This window comes from Cervus elaphus, chromosome X (assembly GCF_910594005.1).
Source record: "Cervus elaphus chromosome X, mCerEla1.1, whole genome shotgun sequence".
NCBI classification, from domain to species: domain Eukaryota; kingdom Metazoa; phylum Chordata; class Mammalia; order Artiodactyla; family Cervidae; genus Cervus; species Cervus elaphus.
The window spans coordinates 81,174,520-81,199,641 of record NC_057848.1 but is presented as its reverse complement, the minus strand read 5'-3'; the positions used below and the strand labels follow the sequence as shown (position 1 = coordinate 81,199,641).

Sequence of the window (25,122 nt, the reverse complement as noted above, 5' to 3'; positions counted from 1 at the left end):
TGCATGTTTTTAAACTTCATATATGCATGGTATCATGATGCCTTTATCCTTTTGGAAGTAGGTTTTATCTATTTGTCACTTCCGCCCCTGAATCTTTGCCCCTTGTTATAAGCTGAATTTTATCCCCCTGAAAAGATATGTTCAAGTTTTTTTTACCCCTTGAACCTGTAAATGTGACCTTATTTGGAAGTAGGGTATTTGCGAGGTATAATAAAGTTAAGATGAGGTCATACTGGATTAGTGGGCCCTTAATTCAGTATGACTGGTATTCTTATGAGAAGAGAAAGGACACAGAAACAGACAGGGGAAAATGCTATGTGACGATGGAGACTGGAATCATGTATTTACAAGGCAAGTGATGCCAACGACGGACAGCAACCACCAGAAATTAGGAGAGAGGCGTGAAACAGATTCTCCTTCAGAGCTTCTGGAAGGGACCAACCTTGCCGATACCTTGACCTCAGACTTCTGGCCTCCAGAACTGTGAGATAATGTATTTCTGTTGTTTTAAGCCATCTGGTTTGTGGCAATTTGTTACAGTAACCTTAGGACACTAACACACCCCTCCCAGAGTTCTTTGTGTCTCAAGCCCCTGAGAATTCTAGTGTCTTCCTAAGTCCAGATCTTACCACCCTGTTTTGTTTACCTGCAACAGTACCAAGTCAGTGAATTAAGGATGATCCTGCAGTGGGTGTAGTAAACCTTTCCCCCATTGCTCTAAAGCAGTGATTCTGAAACTTCAGTGTGCTTCAGTAGCACCTGAAGGACTGTAAAACCCTGATGGCTAGCAGCCTACCTTCAGAATTTCAAACTCAGTAGGTCTGGAGCAGGGTCTGAGAATGTGCATTGCAAACAAGTTCCCAGGTGATGCTGATGCTGCTGGTCCAAGCAAGCTAGGTCATCCATCAGTTTCTTTCAATAAAATATAGTAGAAGACTAGGGCACCATCACACAAATTATTTACAACCCTATATTTTAATTTATTTGGGGCTGCAATAAAAGGATTTAAAACAGACTTGACAAATAGCTGAAAGAAATCCCTTTCAGTGACAGTAAGGTGGGCCAAAATAAATAGAACAATGATAGATTTGAGTCAGTGTTATTTATGTGAAAAAAAACACTACAGCTTATTAATTTCAAACAAACTTTTATTTCCAATGTGAACAATACTATCAAATTATCTGTAAAAGGTAAGAGTAAAGTCAGATGTCAGTAGTTAATATCATTTTGGGGTGTTGAAACTTTGAAGCAAAATTAGTATTTTAGGCTAATAAAAACAAGAATATCCATGAAGAAAATATTCATCTTTTCTTTTGCTGTCTGCTTCTTTCTATGCCTTCCCACTGTAGGATGAATAAGAGTCAATTAACAATTGTACCCCAATAACATGCTCCAGTGACTTTCTAAATATGAGTCAATACTATGTACTTCTATTTTCTCAATGAGGAGAAAGCAAAATGTTTTCTTCTTGTAAGCCAGACCCTTGCTGATCAGGGTGCACATCATTTCATCACACCAACCTTATCTCCCTCTTGCCCACCACTATAAATGCTTATTTGTTGGTTGGTTTTTTTTTCCATGAAAGGCCACTCTGTGATTGATAACCAATAATATTACTATGACTGATTTTCTTTTCTTTTGAATAAAAAATCTAAATTGAACTAATATATGTGAATTAATCCTGAAATGCAGTTCTCTTGAAACCCTTAATGTCTCACTACTTTGTAAGGAACCACTTTCTCAAAGTCATTGTCAGCACAAGAGACTACAATTCTGTGACCAGGAGATGATGACACAGCTAATGCATGGCCTAGTCACTTTAGCTGCTGCTTCTGGTGACGATTCCTTAAAGAAGCACTGGTCTCTATTTCCAGGTCTGATAAATTTCCCATCTGTAGTAGTCTTAAAGCTACAGAACAAAGGTCTCATGGCTATAAATGAAATACATTTCAGAACATACTGTCTCCTACATTATCTAGAATACATTATTAACAATAAACTATTTTGTTTCCAAAATTAAATTTCAACAATTTTCTTATTTACTTTACAGAAGAAAAATTAAAAAATATAAAGCTGTTAGTAACAGGTATGTGTCAGGAATGATTATGTCATACTAAAGCCTATACAATAATACCTGTATTATCCAGAGCTGCCCTTTGCTGAGACCACATCCATTTCGAGTCCTTCTTCAGGTTTTTCATTTCCATCCTCTTCCTCTTCATCAGCGTTTTCATACTGATACTCACCCTCATCATTAGGGCAGAATGATGCAGACTTTGGGGTCAAAAGTTGGCAGAAAAAATATCCCAACTTAAAATCAGCAGCAGAGTCTAGGCCTGAGCAAAGAGAAATATGTTTAAAAAAGAAAAAACAAATAATAGCTGGACATGTTTCTACTGGTTAATACATTTCTAGTCCCACCCCACCCCCCATTTCTGCTGCCTGACAATTTTCACAAACGTTTTCCCCCTCTTTCCAGTAGATCTCACACACTATGCTCCTGATTATTTCTGGCCCCTTTGGAGAAGGGATCCGAATCATTTGATACTGATACCATTTTGCATGTGTTTGTCAGAATCTCAATGGAAAATGTTCGTTTGATTTAAAGACAAATTCTACGGGGAAGCTCACGGATTCCTCAACTGCTGAAAAGTGCCCCTGCGCTATGTTATCATTTTCTCAGATCCTCCTACCGAGAATCTTCACATTTTTTAAAGCCGTTGACCAAAAAGGAGGGATGCCATTTGTTTGCCCCTGGGTTGGTAGAAGGCAGCATGCTTTATTTTGAGACCATAAAGGTCTGTAGAAATGGGCTTCCACTTGTGCTGCCTTCCAGTTGTGCCTGGAGGTTTTTGAGAGCTTTGACCCACTGCCTAACCGCTAGAGACCTGTCTTTGAGCTGGATGGCCCCACAGTGGCCGCAAGGGCCTGAAGGCTCAGCCACCACTTGCCCGCCTCCGCCCCTCCGGGACCACAGGCCTCAGCCTCCACTGCCGGTTCCTCTGCCTTCTAGGATGCAACCCCCTCCGCAGGATCCCGCAGCTCCCAGGGTGGAGCACCCTCCACTGGGTACTCACCCTGCAAGACTTTGCCTCCCTCTCCCAGGTCTTCCTGCTCCTGAGGAGGCACAGGACCTTCCCCAAGGGTCCGAGGGTGGCTGGGAGCGGCCCCTGGCCATCAGGCAGTCAGCGTAAGGCCGGAACAGGACATGTTTGTTGTTATGTAAATTGCATAGAAAGGAGTCAACCTGACTCCAGAACAAGGGCCCAAACCTCTCCACAGAGAACTCAAAGCCTGTAACCACTGCCGCACCCTCCTGCTCATTCTCGTCTGTGTTCTCCTCTTCTTCGACTTCTCCCGACAGGTGCTCCTCCTCCTCCACGTCCTCCAACTCGAAATCAGCCTCACCCTCTTCCTCGTCCTCCTCCATCTCCTCTACATCTTCCTCCATCTCCTCCTCCTCTAACAGCTCTCTATCACATTTCTCTTCCACTGTGGCCTGTGGCCAACCTTGCTCCCCGGGAAGGGCTCTGGAGACCTCCAAGGAGGCCAGAAGAGCCGTGGCCACCTTGACTCCTTCCATCCCCTCCCAAGCGGATGCCTGGACCCCAGGGAGACTGGGGTCTCGGCCTGCCCTACCACCAGCCCGGTCCTGGCCACCTGGGATCCAGTCGTGCTCCTCTGTGGCAGACATGGCAGTTGAACCCCACCAGTGATGGGCCTGAAGTGACATCTGCGGGGAAGATGGCAGCCGCTGGGCTGAGTGTCGCGCCGAGGAGACGCTTTTGGCAGTGGGACCTCAGGGTGGGGGTGGGGGCAGCAGAGACGATGGCTGCACAGGGAACAGGAGTTTGCGAAGGTGCTGGTGTGGGCACCTCCCGCAACAGGAACGGCAAGAGGGTGGCCCGCAGACCGGCCCGCCAAGACCGAGGCTGAGATGGTGGCGGACATGTGGGAAAGACCCTGATGGGCTGGCGGCGGTAGGTAGAGCTGGAAGGGTCAACCGGGGACCACTTCCTCCAGCGCCAGCTCTAAGTTCATCTGCCAGGAGGCAAGGATTGGCGTGACCACTGTCCAGTGAGTGATCAAGGCTTTGAGACTGCAGGGAAGCCTTCCAGCCTCGGGTCATACTTTGAGCCCACAGGAGTCCCTTCCTTTACATTGCACCATTGCAAAAACAAAACGGCCATGTCCCTATAGGGCGGCACCCTGGGGTATGGGAACCTGGATGTGGTGCCCAGTTGCCACCCTGTGTCAGCTCAGGCCACCAGATATACGCTTATTTTAAAAAGTTAATAAAGGCTCGCTAAAGCCTTGAGAAAGAACATCAAAAGAAAGAGATGGAGAAATTGGAAAACAAACTGAATTAAACAGGAGCACTGAATATGAAATAGAAAAAGTGAAACAAACTAGATAAAAGTTAAAGATCATCATATAGTCCAGTTGTTTTTAAGCATGGCTGCTCATTAGAAACATGTCCGTAGGTTGGGAGAATAAAAGCAATACCATGGCATTTTTCAAAAAATTCCAAGATAATTCTGATGTGTCAGAATTTTAAAAAGTGGTTATAGATTTTTCCATTAAATGGTAATTTTGGTAATATAGAATTCTATTACCTTTCTGTTGACCAATCATTTTACAATGGTATTAAGTGAATAATAGTTGCATACTCACTAGTATGTATAATATATATACTTTAGAAAACGTATTGTTTGCCTAACTAAAAATTTGACATTTTGATTCCTCTTGTTTGACTTAGTATCAACAGAATGATAGATTTATAATTTTTAAAAAAGGTATGCAACCAGCAACAAAGGTTTACTGCATAGCACAGGGAACTGTGGTTCATTTGTCAGTCTCTTGAAATACCTATAATGGAAAATAATCTGAAAAATAATATATGTGTATATGTATAACGGAATCACCTTGCTGTGCACCTGGAACATTGTAAGTCAACTATACTTCAATAAAAAGAATATATATATTAAGAAATAAAAAACTAGAAAGTGTTTAGATCACATACGAGCAACTGTTTAAACCTCCTGTGAGACAGAAAGAGAATTTGGAGGTTTTAATGTTGTTAAAGGTACTTAGAAAAGAACATACAAGTTGACATGGATGCAGTGAGAATGGAGAGTGGAAGGAGTAAAACTAGGAGCTGAAAAGGGATTCATCAGGGCTCCCCAATTCACTTCAAAATTCCAAGAAATGAAGAGAGACTTCTTTTCATGACTGGGCTAAGCACTTGCTCTGCACTAAAGTGGGACACCCCACTCCTCCCAAATTCGTATGTTGAAACCCTTACCCACTCCATGCCCTGCCCCCATGATGGTATTTGGGAGTTAGGGCCTTTGATAGGAGACACAGTGAGGATAATCACCTCTTCCCTACGTAGAACTTATGTATTATGGGTTTCACCCCTTATATCGGCTTTGCTTTGTTTTACCTAACTCATAATCAATATTTTCAGTGGGGATAGTCCATTGGGTCCCATGTTATCAAGCCCATTTCTAAGTGAGAAAGACTCAATTTAACTTTATGAGCCATAAGTCAGAGTGCCTATGTCTGCTACAGGATATTTTAGGACAATGGCTGCTATGATCTGGAGCACTGAAACACTGCAATAATAAAATGCTTAAGGCAAATAAATCTATTGGCTATCTTCAGTAGCTCCCTTAACACTGTAGGGGCATCTTTTAAAAATTTAGTGGTATCTTCAAGAATTCCTCTATTTTGTGCCCCAGTATTAAGTTCAAAAATTTTTCCTACATGATGCAGTTTAGCAGATGTTGAAATAAATTCCAAATCTATTTGTAGAAGTCTTAAGCCAATAATCACTTTTTATCTTTAAAAAGTATTATTGCACTATTGTAGTAAATGTCACCTTTTTAAAGTATATACTTCACAGGCATTTACTACATTCACAATGCTGTTCAGGCATTCTCTCTGTTGCCCCCAAATAAATTATCACTCCTAAAGGAAACCCCATGCCAGTAATCAATCCTTCTCCATTCCCCCTTCACTGCAATCAGGCTCTGATAACCACTAATCTGCTCTTTACCTCTATGGGCTTACCCTTTCTAGATAGTTGACAGAAATGAAATCCTACAATATGTGACCTTTTGTGTCCAGCCTCTCTCATTCCTTTTTACAGCTGAATGCATGCCTTTGTACAGAGGGTCACTTTTGTTTATGAATACTTGTTATGAAACAAGTTAAGGACAGGTTGATGGATACTTGGGATGTTTCCCATTGGGTTATGGTGAATAAGGCTGCTACGGACATGGGGATAGAACTTTTTATTTCAATAAATACTTTCAACTCTTGAGCATATATAGCTAATAGTGGAGTTGATGAGAGAACCATAGGCCTTTTAACTTTTTTCAGGAGCTGCCAGACTGTTTTCTACAGCGCCTTGTTGTCATTCAGTCGCTCAGTTGTGTCCGACTCTTTGTGACCCCACGGACTGCAGCATGCCAGGCTTCCCTGTCCTTCACCATCTCCATAAATGAGCACTAAAGTAAAGTTAGTGCAATGCTGTCCTCTTTTTTTGTCATTGGTGTTAACAGTTTAAAATGTGTTACCACATGATAACATGCAGTATACCTTATGGAGTGGCACAGGGTTTTGTCACCGTTATTTAAAACAAAAGGGCAGTCCAAGTAGGATTTTATCTATGTAATGTCATTTGAAGGGCATCATACTACTTCTGATCAGTTTGTGCTGTGCTGTCTTTCTCCTATCTTTCTGCTAAAATTTTGTCTTTTAAAGGCCCTACGTGGCCTTCTAAGTAATCTTACTAGGGTTCACTCCAGTAGGCAAAAGGCACATACATGACTCACTTTCAGGTAATCCCTTTGGACCTTGGGTTTCTGCTGAGACATCTTAGGTAACACCCTTCAACTTCTTACAAGGGTTTTTTGTTTTGTTTTGTTTTGTTTTTTAACTTTAAGGATCTCTGGGGTATTGGCCCAGATCTTCCTGAGGCCTAAACAGAATATGGTCACACCCTTGACTTCATCTTTACACCATATTTTCCCAGAAGGCTTCTGGATTTGACCTTTGCCCAGAAGCTTTTTCTTAACTTTCACATCATTTGCTATCCAGGAGAGGCGGGGGATTTTCAAAGTAGCAGGTTCTGTCTCCTATTTGTTTAAAAGAAATCCATCCTTCAGTGAAGTTCAAATTTCAATTACTTGTCATATTTTAGTCTCTTTTTCTTTTATCTAGTTAATTTAAAAACACAAAGCTATCTATAACTGGAATATGTTAGGAACAGTTGGGTGAAATTGAAAACAACATACTAGGAGAACTGGAGTTTCCAGGGCTGTCCTCTCCTAGGCTAGGTGTATTAGTTATCCATTGTGAAATAGGAAAACCAAATTACCATATAAATAATTTAAAGATCAAACTACAGTAAGATACTAATATAATCAAGAGAGTAAAATCCCATTGACTTTTCCATATTCTGATGGGTAGGAGGAACACACAGCTTTATCCCAACTTAAGGGAAGGAGACATATGTGAGTATGAATAACACAGAGGTTGAGGGTCACTTAGGGTCTGTGCACAGTACCTGGACTCCTCAAAGTTCTGTTCCAGCAAAGTGGGGAGAGCTTGGCCCCCAACACAGGCCACTTGGTCCACATCCTGGGCCCTGGACACAACCTCTTCCCCTTTCTACTCACTCTGAGCTTCATTCCTCACATTCAGAGGCTTCACATGCTATATATGGATACTGAAGCACAGTTGTCTCCTGTTCCCTGAATACAGCCACCACCTTTTTGTTACCTCCCAGTCCTGGGAATATAACACTGGAAGTGCCATCCAGCCCTCAGAAGCACAAATTCAGTGATGAGGAGCATGCAGGCTTCTTGGAGCTTGGGGTTCCTTGGGCACCAAATTAAGGGCCTCTGATACATGAAACAAGTTTGGAGGCAGGCAGGTGGGTTCTCAGTGTGCACATCTCCTCGACTGTCCTTGGCTGTTTGCAGAGAGATGAGGCTGGAAGAGGGTAGGAGTGGAACCTCTAAAGCATGGGGCCTATTACAAGCCCCTCTAACCTGGATGTCAGAGCAGCACTATGATCAACAACCAGTTCAGCACAGGCACTGTGACAGCCAGCCTCTAAGAATGCCCCAAATATCCTTGCCTCCTGGTGGTCATGCTCTAGTGTAGAACCTAATCTCATTTAATAAAGATGACCAGAAGACCCTGATGCTGGGAAAGATTGAGGGCAGGAGGAAAAGAGCGCGACAGAGGATGAGATGGTTGGATGGCATGACCGACTCAGTGGATATGAGTGTGAACAAGCTCCAGGAGATAGTGAAGGACAAGGAAGCCTGATGTGCTGCAGTCCATGGGGACATAAAGAGTCAGACATGATTCAGCAACTCAACAACAATGTGACCAGCCATTTGTTGCACAGCAATAGAAAAGTAAAATACATATTGGCACTGACAGTAGGGTTTCATGGTAAACAATAACAACAAAGAAACAAAGAAAGGACTTTGAGAGAGTATTAGAGATAGTCAAAGATGCTTTGAAGAGAATCTTATCAGAAGCCCAGTTGAGGGCAACTGTGGAGGCTGCCAGTGAGTTATAAGGGAAATAGGAAAAGTGCTATGGAAACTGGAGGAAAGGATCCCTTTTTATATTTTAGCAGAAAGATGGGAGAAAGCACAGCACAAACCAATCAGAAACAACATGAGGCCCTTCAAATGACATTACGTAGATAAATTCCTACTTGGACTGCCCTTTTGTATTTTTTTAAATTTATTTTATTGAAATATAGTTGATTTACAATGTTGTGCTAATTTCTGCTGTACAGCAGAGTGATTCAGTTATACATGCATATATATATATATACTTTCTCATATCCTTTTAACATTATGGCTTATTATAGGATATCAAATATAGTTCCCTGTTGTTGTTTATCCATTCTATATATAATAGTTTGCATCTGCTAACCCCAAACTCCCAATCCATCCCTTCCCCCACACTCCTCCCACTTGGCAATCACAAGTCTGTTTTCTATGTCTGTGAGTCTGTTTCTGTTTCACAGATAGGTTTACTCATGTCATGTTTTAGATTTCACATATAAGTGCTACCATATGGTATTTGTCTTTCTCTTTCTGACTTACTTTACTTAGTATGGTAATCTCTAGGTCCATCTATGTTACTCCATGTTGCTGCAAATGGCATTATTTCATTCTGAGTAATATACCACATCTTCTTTATCCATTCATCTGTTGATGGACATTCAGGTTGTTTCCATGTCTTGGCTATTGTGAATAGTGTGCTATTGTTTATGTATTTTGACTGTAAGGTGTCTCAATTTCTCTCTGAATGTACACAAGGGATAAATTATAAATCAATGAAAACAAATGTTTTAATGTAGTTTGTCAGCTATTTAATGTAGTTAGACTTTTACTACAAAAGTCTGGGAGTGAGGATACAAGATTTCTAGTCTCAAAGGTATTATTATTAAATTGGTTACATTCTCTTTGCTTTATTTATTTACAAAGTGGTACTTGCACTTGCTATGGGACTCTTGTGTATTTTAACTTCTTAGTGATAATAGTAACACTATGAAAATTAAATTAAAATGGTAAGACTAAGAGCAAACATTCACATGACACTTAAGTGCCACGTGCTCTTCTGAGTGCTTTATAGGTATTAACTCATTTAATGAAATTAAAATATTGAGTGGGGGAGACAAAGCCCTGTGCCACTCCATAAGGAATGCTGCATGTTAATATGTGGTATGCACTTTTAAAATGTTAACACCGATGACAGAAAAGAGGATGACGTTGCATTAACTTTATTTTAGCGCTCATTTATGGAGCACCTACTAAGAAGAAAACACAGTACTATTGATAGGTGCTTTGGGAGAGACAGAGAGAAATAAATCCCTTTGAGATTCCAATCATTCAGAAGCTCATATCCTAGGGGTTGGGAGATGGAAGTAGACACAAATATGTAAAAATATGAAAATATATTAGGATATGAGACATGCTACCATAGAATATGAAAGAAGGGAGGAGGTACCAATGAGACCTAGAGAGCACCTACATTGCTTTACCAAAAAATGCCTAAAGGAAATCCTCTACCATCAACCCCCTGGCCTTTCTCCTTCTTTGATCCTGTATTCTGGTCAATTACAACTTCATTCCCCCTCTACCCCCCTTGAATAGCTTCCATTTCTTAGGCCCATTTTCTTCTTTCCATCTTTTTGGCAGGGAGAAGGTCAGGAAATATTTCAGACCTACATAATGGTATAAAGAATACTACATCCATGTACCCATCACCTAACTTCAGAAATTTTACACTCCAGATACAGTTGAAGCCTGGTACATACCTGTGTCCTCCAGAAAGATATGCCCAAGTCCAGGTGCCTGGTACCTGTGAATGTGACCTTATTTGGAAATAGGGTCTTTGCAGTTGTAATTACATTAGGATCTAATTTAATGGAGTCACCCTGGATTTGGGATGGGCCCTAAATGGACTGGGTGGTATCCTTATAACAGAAAGAGTGAGATTTGAGATACACAGACACAGGGAAGAAGGTCATGTGAAGACTGGAGTTATTTTGCCACAAGCCAAGAAGTGCCAGAAGCCACCACAAACTGGGGGTGGCAAGGAGGATTCTCCCCCAGAGCCCCTTGCTTTCAGACTTCTGACCTCTAGAACTGATGAGAGAATAAATTTTATGTTGTTTTAAGCCACCTACTTTGTAGTAATTTGTTACTGCAGCCCTAGGAAAGTAAGAGTAACCCTTCCCAGTTGAATTCTCCTCTCTCCCTCTCCACTATCCTAAGCAAGGTGTTTATCATCCTCATACATGCCTTTCTACACGTTACATATGCATGCATTCCTTCCATGCATACCTTTTACTACATATATGTATCCATAATCAGTGATAGTTATGCATGTTTTTAAACCTCATATTCATGATATCATAATGGTTCTATCCTTCTGAACCTAGTTTATTCCCTCGTCCATTTTTTCTTCACTGCCACCATCCAATCCCTGCCCTGCCAGGAGGTTTTTCTGTATCTCAGGGCCTTGAGAATTCTAGTCTCGTCCCCATTCCAGCCTTTACTGTCCCATTCAGCTTACCTGAAATTGTATCAAGTCACTGAACAAACGATGGTCTTACCACAGGAGAAACTCAGTCCCTCACAACACCCATCCCCCACCCCATGCCCATCATTGCTCTAAGAGGATGATGCTGAAACTTTGAGATGCTTCAGAGTCACCTGGAGGACATGTAAAGCTCTGATAGCTGAGCCACCTTCAGAATAATGATCCAGTAAATCTGGAGTGGGGCCTGAGAAGTTTCACTTCTAACAAGTTCCCAGGTGATGCTGATGCCGCTGGTCTGTGGCAGCTTAGTAGCTCCATCTGGTTTCCAGATAAGCTTGGTCACCCACTGGTTCCTCTCACTAAAATGAAGTAGGGGCTAGTCCTCCATCTCTCTCCTTGCATAAATTGTTTGTCAATTGATATATTAATTAACCTGTGGCTACAATAAAGGGCTTCCTGATAACTTGGTTGGTAAAGAATCCACCTGCAATGCAAAAACTTAAAAAAAAAAGGTTTCAATGACAGTAAAGTGGACTAAAACAAAAAGATACAAGATTCGCATCAGTGTTACACATCTAAAAAATCTGCGGCTTATCCACGGCTAGCAAAGTTTTATTTTTAACTTGAACAAACGCAGTCAAATATATCTGACAAACATAAGAAAAAAAGTCAGATGTCAGTGGATAAGACATTTCACATGATGAAATCTGGAACAAAACCAGTGTTGATAAAATTCCCACTGGCTACTGAGAAGCTGAAAATCTCAAATTCGTGAGGGCAAGTCCATTGTTTCTTCCTCCATCATGTCTTTCTATACTTGACAGCTGTGGGATGAAGTAAGAGTCAATTAACAATTGTAAACCAGGGGACGGTCCCAAGGAGGCAGAGGAATAGGACAGGAAGACCACTTTCTCCCCCACAAATTCATCAAAAGATCATTTGAATGCTGAGAAACTTCCACAAAACAACTTCTGAATGCTGGCGGAGGACACTAGGCACCCAGAAAGACAGCCCAATCCCTTCGAAAGGAGGTAAGACAAAATATAAAAGACAAAAACTGAGACAAAAGATTTAGGGATGGAGACCCATCCTGGGGAGAGAGTCAAGAAAGAGGAGAAGTCTCCACACATTAGGAAACCCTCTCACAGGTGTGTCTGTGGGGAGTTCTCGAATCTCAGAGGGCAACATAACCAGGAGGAAAAAAAAAAAAAAAAACCCCCGCAGAATACGCGCCTAACCACAACTGCCAGTGGAGAAGTGACCCAGACACTCGGGTCCACCACCAGTGAGTAGGGGCTGGGCAGGGAGGCGCAGGCTGCATAACTGGTCCTTAGGGTAAGGACCGGGCCTGAATGCCCCGAGGACAATCTGAGGGAGCTAATGTGAGACAGCAACCCAAACCGTGGGATCACCAGAGAGACACACAAAAAAGACCTTTCTCAAGAAAGGCTCTATCGGCACCCCTGGCACGCTCACAGAACAAAGGATTGAGCAAATACCAAAGGAGAGCAAGCCAGCTGCCATATAGGGCCCTCCCTCCCTGGTGGCAGAGAGGCGGGCGAGAGATAGCCAGAGCCAGAAGGCAAGGGGCTGCTGCCATCTTGTCCCCACAGATCACATCTTCCACCAAACTATGAGTAGGCTCCCAGTTGCTAACCTCATCTTCTTGGGATCCTAGGTGGTTGACATCTGCCAGGAGTGTCACAACCCAGAGTAGACATACGACACACCTGGAACTGTGATCTCGTGGCACACCCAGGACACTGAGTGGCGGGGACCAGGCAGGTGACTAAGACACATGGCCCACCTGGGACAGCGCGCTCACCAAGCACCCAGTCGCCTGAGCTGCTCGGACCTGAGAAGGGCACAAAACGCACAGCCTATCCGGGTCTGTGCCCTTGTGGAGCACCTGAGAACCTGAGCTGCTTAGACCTGGGAAGTGCACGAAACTCAGGGCCCACTTGGCACTTGGGACAGTGCCCTTGCAGAGCACCCTGGAGACAGATCAGGCTAGACCCAGGAAGCACATGCTGCCTTGGACTGTGGCAAACCCAGTGTGGTCCATCCACTGCGAACACTTGCCACACATGCCAGCGGTATTTGTTTGCAGTGTCCCTCCCTCTGCACAACACAACTGAACAAGTGAGCCTAAATAAGCGGCCACCTTTGGCCCCTTGCCTCAGGGTGGAAATTAGACACTGAAGGGACTTGCAAAGGAAGCCAAAATGAACAAAGAAGGTGGAACTGCTTTGGAAGTAACAGGTACAACAGACTGAAACCCTGCATTTAATACTGGAGACATTTGAGGGTTACCTATAGACCTTGAGAACAACTACATGCCAGAACAAGGGATGATCTGCCACTGAACAGACCCCACAATACCCAGAGAAATTCCTAGATATATTTTTACTGTTATCACTTTTTAATTTTTTAAATTTAGTTCTTTATTACTCCTTTAACTTTCATTTTTATAGCCTACTATTATGTTTCCCAAAGAAACCCCTATTTTTTTAGAAATCAAATTCCATAGTTTTTGATTACTATGTTTTGTATTTTTTATATTTTATTTTTGAGAGTCTAACCTCTATTCCAGGTTTCTAATCTTTGCCTTTTGATATTCATTATCAATTTTGTACCTCTAAGAATCTAATCTTCAGTGTCCATTTTCACTTAAGGATTTGATAACTGGCTTGACTGCTCTCTCCTTTTTCTCCTCTATTGCCTTCCTCCCTCTTCTTTTCTGTATATAACTCTGTGAACCTCTCTGGGTTTTCCAGGCTGTGGAGAGCACTTAGGGATTAGATTAATGGCTAGATTGTTCTCTCCCCTTTTGACTCTCCCTTTTCTTCTCCTGGTCACCTCTGTCTCCCTCCTCCCTCTTTTCTTCTCTATATAACTCTGTGAATCTCTCTGGGTGTTTCTGGCTGTGGAGAATTGTTTCACCAATAAACCTAGGGGTTTAACCTTCTATGCTGTGTGGATGGAGAAGTCTTGTGGCTACTGTAAGACAGGGACTGAAAGCCAGAGGCAGGAGGCTTAATTCCAAAACTTCAGAACATCAGAGAACTCCTGACTCCAGAGAACATTAATAGACAAGAGCTCACCTAAAAGTCTCCACACCTATACTGAAACCAAGCTCCACCCAAGAGCTAACAAGATCCAGTGCAAAACACATCACAATAATTCTCCAGCAAACAGGAACCCAACCTTGAACATTAAAAGATGGACTGCCCAAAGCCATGCTAAACTCACAGACACCCCCAAACTCACTACTGGACACTTCATTGCACTCCAGAGAGAAGAGATCCAGTTCCACCCACCAGAATACAGACACAAGCTCCTCCAACCAGGAAACCTTGACAAGCCATTAGTCCAACCCCACCCACAGGGAGAAGACTTCACAATTAAGAGAAACCACGAACTTCCAGCCTGCAGAAAGGAACCCAAACACAGCAATATAAACAAAATGAAAAGGTGGAGAAATATTCAGCAGGGGAAGGAACATGCTAAAAACCCACCAAACCAAACAAAAGAGGAGGAGATACCTGAAAAAGTATTCAGAATAATGACAGTAAAGATGACCCAAAATCTTGAAAACAAAATGGAGCTACACATAAATAGACTAGAGGCAAGGACTGAGAAAATGCAAGAAATGTTTAACTAAGGACCTAGAAGAAATAAAGCAGAATCAACCAATAATGAATTATGCAGTAACTGAGATCAAAAGCACTCTGGAGGGAACCAACAGTAGAATAACTGAGGCAGAAGAGAGGATAGGTGAGGTGGAAGACGGAATGGTGGAAATAAATGAAGCAGAGAGGAAAAAAGAAAAAAAGAATTAAAAGAAATGAGAACAACCTCAGAGACCTCTGGGACAAAGTTAAAGGCCCCAACATTCGAATCATAGGTGTCCCAGAAGAAGAAGACAAAAAGAAAGTGCATGAGAAAATACTTGAGGAGATAATAGTCGAAAACTTCCCTAATATGGGGAAGGAAACAGAAACCCACGTCCAAGAAACCCAGAGAGTCCCAAACGGGATAAACCCAAGGCTGCTGCTGCTGCTGCTGCTGCTGCTAAGTCGCTTCAGTGGTGTCTGACTCTGTGTGATCCCATAGAGGGCAGCCCACCAGGCTCCCTGTCCCTGGGATTCTCCAGGCAAGAACACTGGAGTGGGTTGCCATTTCCTTCTCCAATGCATGAAAGTGAAGTCGCTCAGTCGTGTCTGACTCTTAGTGACCCCATGGACTGCAGCCCACCAGGCTCCTCCATCCATGGGATTTTCCAGGCAAGAGTACTGGAGTCGGGGTGTCATTGCCTTCCCCGAAACCCAAGGCAAAACACCCCAAGACACAAATTAATCAAACTAACAAAGATCAAACATTAAAAGGAGCAAGAGAAAAGCAACAAAAAACACACAAGGGGATTCCCCATAAGGATAACAGCTGATCTTTTAATAGAAACTCTCCAGGCCAGAAAGGAATGGCAGGACATACTTAAAGTGATGAAAGAGAAAAACCTACAACCAAGATTACTCTACCCAGCAAGGATCTCATTCAGATGTGAAGGAGAAATCAAAAGCTTTACAGAAAAGCAAAAGCTGAGAGAATTCAGCACCACCAAACCAGCTCTTCAACAACTGCTGAAGGATCTTCTCTAGACATGAAACACAGTAAATGCTCATAAAAACAAACCAACCCCCCCAAAATGTAAATGGAAACAGGATCATACTTATCAATAATTACCTTAACTGTAAATGGGTTAAATGCTCCAACCAAAAGACAAAGACTGGCCAACTGGATAAAAAAAAACAAGACCCCTATATATGCTGTCTACAAGAGATTCACCTCAAACCTAGGGACACATACAGAGTGAAAGTGAAGGGCTGGAAAAAGATATTTTATGCAAATGGGGACCAAAAGAAAGCAAGAGTAGCAATACTCATATCAGATAAAATAGACTTTGAAATAAAGACCATGATAAGAGACAAAGAAAGACACTACATAATGATCAAAGGATCAATCCAAAAAGAAGATATAACAATTATAAATATAATATACACCCAATATAGGAGCACCTCAATATGGAAGGCAAATGCAAACGAGTATGAAAGGGGAAATTAAGAGTAACACAATAATAGTGGGGGACTTTAATACCCCACACACACCTATGGATAGATCAACCAAACAGAAAATTAGCAAGGAAACACAAGCGCTAAATGATACAATGGACCAGTTAGAGCTAACTGATATCTATAGGGCATTTCACCCAAAAACAATGGAATTCACCTTTTTCTCAAGTGTACACAGACATTCTCCAGGACAGATCACATCCGGGGCCATAAATATAGACTTGGTAAATTTTTTTAAAAATTGAAATCATTTCAAGCATCTTTTCTGACCACAAGGTGGTAAGATTAGATGTCAAGTACAGGGGGAAAAAAACCATTAAAAATACAAACATATGGAGGCTAGACAACACGCTTCTGAATAACCAACAGATCATGGAAGAAATCAAAAAGGAAATCAAGATATGCATAGAAACAAATGAAAATGAAAACACAACCCAAACCCTATGGGATTCAGTAAAAGCAGTACTAAGAGGGAGATTCATAGCAATACAAGCCTACCTCAAGGGCCAAGAGAGACATCAAATAAACAACCTAACTTTACGTCTAAAGCAAGTAGAAAAAGAAGAAAAGAACCACCCCAGTTAGTAGAAGGAAAGAAATCATAAAATTGAGACCAGAAATAACTGAAAAAGAAACAAAGGAGACTGTAGCAAAAATCAACAAAACTAACAGCTGGTTCTTTGAGAAGATAAATAAAATAGACAAACCATTAGCCAGACTCATCAAGAAAAAATGGGAGAAGAATCAAATCAATAAAATTAGAAACAAAAATGGAGAAATCACAACAGACAACACATAAATACAAAAGGTCATAAGAGACTACTATGATCAGTTATATGCCAATAAATTGGACAACTTGGAAGAAATGGAAAAATTCTTAGAAAAGGATAACTTTCCAAAACTGAACCAGGAAGAAACAGAAAATTTTAACAGGCTCATCAGAAGCATGGAAATTGAAGCTGTAATAAAAAACCTTCCAACAAACAAAAGCCCAGGACCAAGCGGCTTCACAGGTGAATTCTACCAAAAACTTAGAGAAGAGCTAACACCTATCCTTCTCAAACTCTTCCAGAAAACTGCAGAGGAAGTTAAACTGCCAAACTCATTCTAAGAGGCCACCATCACCCTAATATACAAACCAGACAAAGATGCCACAAAGAAATAAAACTACAGGACAATTTATCACTGATGAACAGAGATGCAAAAATCTTCAACAAAATTCTAGCAAACCAAATCCAACAACATATTAAAAAGATCACACATCATGACCAAGTGGGCTTTATCCCAGGGATGCAAGGATTCTTCAATATTCACAAATCAATCAATGTGATACACCATATGAACAAATTGCAAGATAAAAAGCATGTGGTTATCCCAACAGATGCAGAGAAAGCCTCTGACAAAATTCAGCACCCTTTATGATAAAGACTCTAGAAAGCAGGCACAGAAGGAACATACCTCAACATAATAAAAGCCATATACTACAAGCCCACAGCAAACATTATCCTCAATGGCAAAAAACTGAAAGCATTTCCTCCAAAATCAGGAACAAGACAAGGGTGCCCACTCTCACCACTGCTATTCAACATAGTTTTGGAAGTCCTAGCCACAGCAATCAGAGAAGAAAAAGAAATAAAAGGAATCCAGATTGGAAAAGAAGAAGTAAAACCCTCACTGTTTGCAGATGACATGATCCTTTATGTAGAAAACCCTAAAGACACCACCAGAAAGTTACTAGAGCTAATCCATGAATATAGTAAAGTTGCAGGATATAAAATTAACACACAGAGATCCCTTGCATTCCAATACACTAACAATGAGAAAACAGAAAGAGAAACTAAGGAAACAATCCCATCCACCATTGCAACGAAAAGAATAAAATAATTAGGAATAAATTTACCTAGAGAAACAAAAGACTTATATATGGAAAACTATAAAACACTGATGAAAGAAATCAAAGAGGACACAAATAGATGGAGAAATATACCATATTCGTGGATTGGAAGAGTCAATACAGTGAAAATGAGTACACTATCCAAAGCAATCCCTATCAAGCTACCAATGATATTTTTCACAGAACTAGAACAAATAATTTCACAATTTGTATGGAAATACAAAAAACCTCGAACAGCCAAAGCAATCTTGAGAAAGAAGAATGGAACTGGAGGAACCAACCTGCCTGACTTCAGACTACACTACAAAGCTACAGTCATCAAGACAGTATGGTACTGGCACAAAGACAGAAATATAGATCAGTGGAACAAAATAGAAAGCCCAGAGATAAACCCACGAACCTATGGACACCTTATCATTGAGAAAGGAGGCAAAATATACAATGGAGAAAAGACAATCTCTTTAACAAGTGGTGCTGGGAAAACTGGTCAACCACCTGTAAAAGAATGAAATTAGAACACTTTTTAATACCGTATACAAAAATAAACTCAAAATGGATTAAAGATCTAAACCTAAGACCAGAAACTATAAAACTCTTAGAGGAAAACATAGGCAGAACACTCTCTGACATAAATCACAGCAAGATCCTCTAGGACCCTCCTCCCAGAGTAATGAAAATAAATACAAAAATAAACAAATAGGACCTAATTAAACTTAAATCTTTTGCACAACAAAGGAAACTTAAAGCAGGGTGAAAAGGGAGCCTTCAGAATGGGAGAAAATAATAGCAAACAACGCAACTGATAAAGAATTAATCTCCAAAATATACAAGCAGCTCATGCAGCTCAATTTCAGAAAAATAAAGGACCCAATAAAAAAATGGGCCAAAGAACTAAACAGACATTTCTCCAAAGGAGACACACAGATGGCTAACAAACACATGAAAAGATGCTCAACATCACTCATTATCAAAGAAATACAAATCAAAGCCACAATGAGGTGCCATCTCACGCTGGTCAGAATGGCTGCCATCAAAAAGTACAAACAATAAATGCTGGAGAGAGTGTGGAAAAAAAGGGAACCCTCTTACACTGTTGGTGGGAATACAAACTAGTACAGCCACTATGGAGAACAGTGTGGAAATTCCTTAAAAAAACTGGAAATAGGGTTTTCTATGTAGAGGATCATGTCATCTGCAAACAGCGAGAGTTTCACTTCTTCTTTTCCTATCTGGATTCCTTTTACTTCTTTTTCTGCTCTGATTGCTGTGGCCAAAACTTCCAACACTATGTTGAATAGTAGTGGTGAGAGTGGGCACCCTTGTCTTGTTCCTGATTTCAGGAGAAATGCTTTCAATTTTTCACCATTGAGGGTGATGCTTGCTGTGGGTTTGTCATATATAGCTTTTATTATGTTGAGGTATGTTCTTTCTATTCCTGCTTTCTGGAGAGTTTTAATCATAAATGAGTGTTGAATTTTGTCAAAGGCTTTTTCTGCATCTATTGAGATAATCATATGGTTTTTATCTTTCAATTTGTTAATGTGGTGTATTACATTGTTTGATTTGCGGATATTAAAGAATCCTTGCATTCCTGGGATAAAGCCCACTTGGTCATGGTGTATGATTTTTTTAATATGTTGTTGGATTCTGTTTGCTAGAATTTTGTTAAGGATTTTTGCATCTATGTTCATCAGTGATATTGGCCTGTAGTTTTCTTTTTTTGTGGCATCTTTGTCTGGTTTTGGAATTAGGGTGATGGTGGCCTCATAGAATGAGTTTGGAAGTTTGCCTTCTTCTGCAATTTTCTGGAAGAGTTTGAGTAAGATAGGTGTTAGCTCTTCTCTAAATTTTTGGTAGAATTCAGCTGTGAAGCCATCTGGTCCTGGGCTTTTGTTTGCTGGAAGATTTCTGATTACAGTTTCGATTTCTGTGCTTGTGATGGGTCTGTTAAGATCTTCTATTTCTTCCTGGTTCAGTTTTGGAAAGTTATACTTTTCTAAGAATTTGTCCATTTCATCCAAGTTGTCCATTTTATTGGCATATAGCTGCTGGTAGTAGTCTCTTATGATCCTTTGTATTTCAGTGTTGTCTGTTGTGATCTCTCCATTTTCATTTCTAATTTTGTTAATTTGGTTCTTCTGGGACCTAATGAAACTTAAAAGCTTTTGCACAACAAAGGAAACTATAAGTAAGGTGAAAAGACAGCCGTCAGATTGGGAGAAAATAATAGCAAATGAAACAACAGACAAAGGATTAATCTCAAAAATATACAAGCAACTCCTGAAGCTCAATTCCAGAAAAATAAATGACCCAATCAAAAAATGGGCCAAAGAACTAAACAGACATTTCTCCAAAGAAGACATACAGATGGCTAACAAACACATGAAAAGATGCTCAACATCACTCATTATTAGAGAAATGCAAATCAAAACCACAATGAGGTACCATTACATGCCAGTCAGGATGGCTGCTATCCAAAAGTCTACAAGCAATAAATGCTGGAGAGGGTGTGGAGAAAAGGGAATCCTCTTACACTGTTGGTGGGAATGCAAACCAGTACAGCCACTATGGAAAACAGTGTGGAGATTTCTTAAAAAACTGGAAATAGAACTGCCATATGACCCAGCAATCCCACTTCTGGGCATACACACTGAGGAAACCAGATCTGAAAGAGACGCGTGCACCCCACTGTTCATCACAGCACTGTTTATAATAGCCAAGACATGGAAGCAACCTAGATGCCCATCAGCAGATGAATGGATAAGGAAGCTGTGGTACATATACACAATGGAATATTACTCAGCCATTAAAAAGAATATATTTGAATCAGTTCTAATGAGGTGGATGAAACTGGAGCCCATTATACAGAGTGAAGTAAGCCAGAAAGATAAAGACCAATACAGTATACTAACATATATGGAATTTAGAAAGATGGTAATGATAACCCTATAAGTACAGAACAGACTTTTGAACTCTGTGGGAGAAGGTGAGAGTGGGATGTTTCGAAAGAACAGCATGCATATTATCTAGGGTGAAACAGATCACCAGTCCTGGTTGGATGCATGAGACAAGTGCTCGGGCCTGGTGCACTGGGAAGACCCAGAGGAATCGGGTGGAGAGGGAGATGGGAGGGGTGATCGGGATGGGGAATACGTGTAAATCTATGGCTGATTCATATCAATGTATGACAAAACCCACTGAAATGTTGTGAAGTAATTAGCCTCCAACTAATAAAAATAAATAAATAAATAAATAAAATAAAGTCCATATATATGCATTAAAAAAAAAAAACTGGAAATAGAACTGCCGTACAATCCAGCAATCCTGCTGCTGGGCATACACACCAAGAAAACCAGAGTTGAAAGAGACACATGTACCCCAATGTTCATTGCAACACTGTTTACAATAGCTAGGACATGGAAGCAACCTAGATGTCCATCTGCAGATGAATGGATAAGGAAGTTGTGGTACATATACACAACGAACTATTACTCCCCTATAAAAAATGAAATTGGAGCCTATTATATAGAGTGAAGTAAGTCAGAAAGAGAAACACCAATACAGTATATTAATGCATACACACACACACACACACACACACACACATATATTTAGAAAGACGGTAACAGCAACCCTATATGCAAGACAGCAAAGAGACACCGATGTAAAGAACAGATTTTTGGACTATGTGGGAGAAGGCGAGGGTGGGATGATATGAGAGAATAGCATTGAAATATGTATATTAATATATGTAAAATAGATGACCAGTGCAAGTTTGATGCATAAAGCAGGGCACCCAAAGCTGGTGCTCTGGGACAACCCAGAGGGATGGGGTGGGGAGGGAGGTGGGAGCAGGGTTCAGGATGGTTGAACACATGTACACCCATGGCTGATTCATGTTGATGTATGGCAAAAACCACCACAATATTGTAAAGTAATTGGCCTCCAATTAAAATATATAAATTACTTTTAAAAAATTGTAAACCAGTAACATGCCAACAGTGACTTTCTAAATCTAAGAAAACAGTCAGTCCTACATATGCCTGCTAAGTCAAAAGAGAAATTACCACATTTACTTCTCGCAACACAGACCTTTGGATATGTCGTCAATCACTCACCCCTCATACCAACATCCTCTCCCACTCGCCAAACACCAAAATGCCTGCTTTGTTGTTGTTGGCTTTTCTTGAGAGAGACTTATTTAATAAGTCTTTCCACCTTACAAGTGTGTGCTCTCTCCATCAATCACACTCTTAAACTCCCAGACTCTCAGTTTCCATATCCATAAAAGGAAGAGAAGAAAGACAGGAAGAAGCAAAGCAAGAAAGAGAGGAAGGGATAGGTAAGATATAAGTTGACTTAATGACCAATTCAGTGATGAACAACAATCTCACCATGACTAATTTGCTTTTCTTTTGACTGTCCCATGAACTAGAAAAACTTACAACTGAACAAACAGGTATCAGTCATTAAATGTGCTCGCAACTTGAAAATTTTTCACTTACTACATCTTTGTCAATAGTCACATTCTCAAAGGCATTTGCTTTCTCCCAGTTAGGACAAAAAACCGTATTTCTGTAGCTTAGTGCTGAAGGCCCAGCTAGTGTACATTTCAGTCACTTTTAGTCACTTGTTCTAGTTAACTGCATTCCAAACAAACAGTGGTCTCTGCTATAGGTCTCAAAAATTTCCCACGTGGGGAAGCCTTACAGCTACAGCTCAAAGGGCCTGTAGCTGTGAATGAAGTACATTTCAGAACATGCTGTGTTCTATATTATTTAGCACACAAAGTATTATTAACACTAAGCTGTTTTGAAACTAGACTTTAACCAAGTTTCAATTATTATTTACTTTGGGGAGAAAATTTAAAAATGTATGTCAGGAATGGTGGCTGGGTGATACTCAGAGCTGCACACAGATACCTGGGTTCTCCAGGGCTGTCCTCTGCTGGGTCCAGGTCTTTTTCAGGTCCTTCTTCTGGTTTTTCATTGCTGTTCTCCTCCTCACCTTCAGCTTCTTGGACCTCCTCATCAGACTCTTCATACTGATAATCACTTGCTTCTTTTGGGACCGGAACTTCATGGAAAAAAATAACCCAATTTATAATCAGTAGCCACATTCAGTACTCTACCCCTGGGGAAGAGAGAAGTAGGTGAAGAAAGAATAGCTGGGCACCTTCCTAGAGGTTGGGGACACCTTCAGGGCCCTCACATTTTTGCAGCTTCAGGGTTTTCAGGGTGAGCTCTTTACCATCTTTCCAGTAGATCTCACACCCTGTGCTGCTGATTATTTCTGGCCCTTTGGAGGAGAAGGGATCAGAATCATCTGGGTCTGACTGCATTTGGTATGATTTCGTCAGAACTTTGTTGAAAAGGTATTCCTTTCACTTAAAAAGAAATTCTACTGTGAAGCTCATTGGTTCCTGAACCTATGAGAATTTTTATTTTTACATCTTTCAGGTGCTCCAGTACAAGTTCATCATTTTCCTGGATCATGCTACTGGGAATCTTTAGGTTTTTAAATGCCCTCAACCAAAAGTGAGGGATGCCCTCTGTTTTCCCTTCCCTTCAGGCTCTCTTTCTATCTCCTCTCAGGCTCCTTCTGGAACAGGTACTGGCCACTGACATTCACCTTCTGTGGGCTCATGAACTGCATTAATGATGTCAGCTTTCTTATCAAACAGAGGCTGGCAGAAGGCAGCATACTTTTTCTCAAGACTGTAAAGGTCTTTATAGAATTGGGCTTCAACTTGTGCAAATTATGCCTAGAGGTTTTTGAGAGCTTTGATCCGCTGCTTAACCACTAGAGGCCAGTGCCGAGCGTGGCCTACCTGTGAGCCCGATGCCCCCACAGGGTCCACAAGGGCCCGAGGGAGGCAGCCACTTGCCCACCTCGGCCCTGCCGGGACCACAGGCCTCAGCCTCCCAGAACTCAGAGGCAATAGCCAGGGCGCCACCCTCCCAGAGCTCAGCCTCCACCACGGATTCCTCTGACTTCTGGGATGCAGCCCCCTTGACCCTGGGACCCTGGGGCTCCCAGGGTGGGGCACCCTCTGCTTGGTACTCACCCTGCGAGGCCTTGCCTCCCTTTCCCAGGTCTTCTTGCTCCTGCGGAGGCGCGGGACCCTCTCCAGGGCCTGAGGGAGGCTGGGAGCTGCACCTGACCATCAGGCGGGGGTCAGGGGGCCAGACCAGGACATGGTCATCGTAGGACAAACTGCGTAGAAGGGAGTGGACCAGACCCCAGAACACGGGCCCAAACTGCTCCAAGGGGTCCCCGTGGCCTGCAACCATTGCTGCGACTTCCTGCTCACTCTCGTCGTCCTCTACTGTCTCCTCCTCCTCCTCCACCTCTTCCAACAGGTGCTCCTCCTCCACGCCCTCCAGCTCGAAATCAGCCTCATCCTCATCCTCATTCTCCTCCATCTCCTCTAGACCTCCCTCCATCCCCTCTTCTAATGGCTCTATATCCCACACCTCTTCCATTGTGGCCTGTGGCCCACCGTGCCCCCTGCAAAGGGCTCCTGACACCCTCAGGGAGGGCAGAAGGGCCTCCTCGACCCCATCTGTCCCCTCCCAAGTCGGTGCCAGGACCCCAAGGGGAGTGGGGTCACAGCCCGCCCCGCCACCAGCCCTGGCCAGGCCATCTGGGATCCAGTCATGCTCCTCTGTGGCAGACATGGCAGGAGAGATGTGCCAGACTGTGATGGGCCTGCAGTGATGTTCACGGGGAAGATGGCCGCCGCCGGGCTCAAAGTCGTGGAGGAGACGCCGTTAGCTGCGAGGACCGCAAGGTGCGGGTGGGGGCGGCAGAGATGTCAGCTGCACAGGGAACTGGAGTCTGTGAAGGTGCTGGTGTGGGCCCCGCAACAGGAATGGCAAGGAGGCTGCCCGCAGACCAGCTCACCAAGACCGAAGCTGAGTGGCGGCAGACAGGCAGGAAAGACCCTGAAGGGCTGGCGACGGTAGGTGGAGCTTGAAGGGTCAACCGGGGACCACTTCCTCCAGCACC

General features: G+C 42.1%; 1 protein-coding gene and 1 long non-coding RNA gene across 2 annotated transcripts; both read right to left on the bottom strand.

Moving 5' to 3' along the window:
- Positions 1–1,224: 1,224 nt before the first annotated feature.
- LOC122689393 lies at positions 1,225–3,181 on the bottom strand. The gene is made up of 3 exons (XR_006339809.1): positions 3,078–3,181; positions 2,135–2,336; positions 1,225–1,343 (listed from the first exon to the last, which is right to left on the bottom strand). It is a non-coding gene; the product is annotated as an uncharacterized LOC122689393 (long non-coding RNA).
- An 8,509-nt stretch (positions 3,182–11,690) lies between these two features.
- Positions 11,691–25,045, bottom strand: LOC122690627 (proline-, glutamic acid- and leucine-rich protein 1-like). Its single transcript, XM_043897508.1, has 3 exons — positions 24,179–25,045; positions 23,034–23,187; positions 11,691–11,912 (listed from the first exon to the last, which is right to left on the bottom strand). Exons 1-3 carry the CDS (start codon positions 24,789–24,791, stop codon positions 11,900–11,902), a joined length of 780 nt encoding a protein of 259 aa, XP_043753443.1. The 5' UTR covers positions 24,792–25,045; the 3' UTR covers positions 11,691–11,899.
- Between the last annotated feature and the right edge of the window lie 77 nt (positions 25,046–25,122).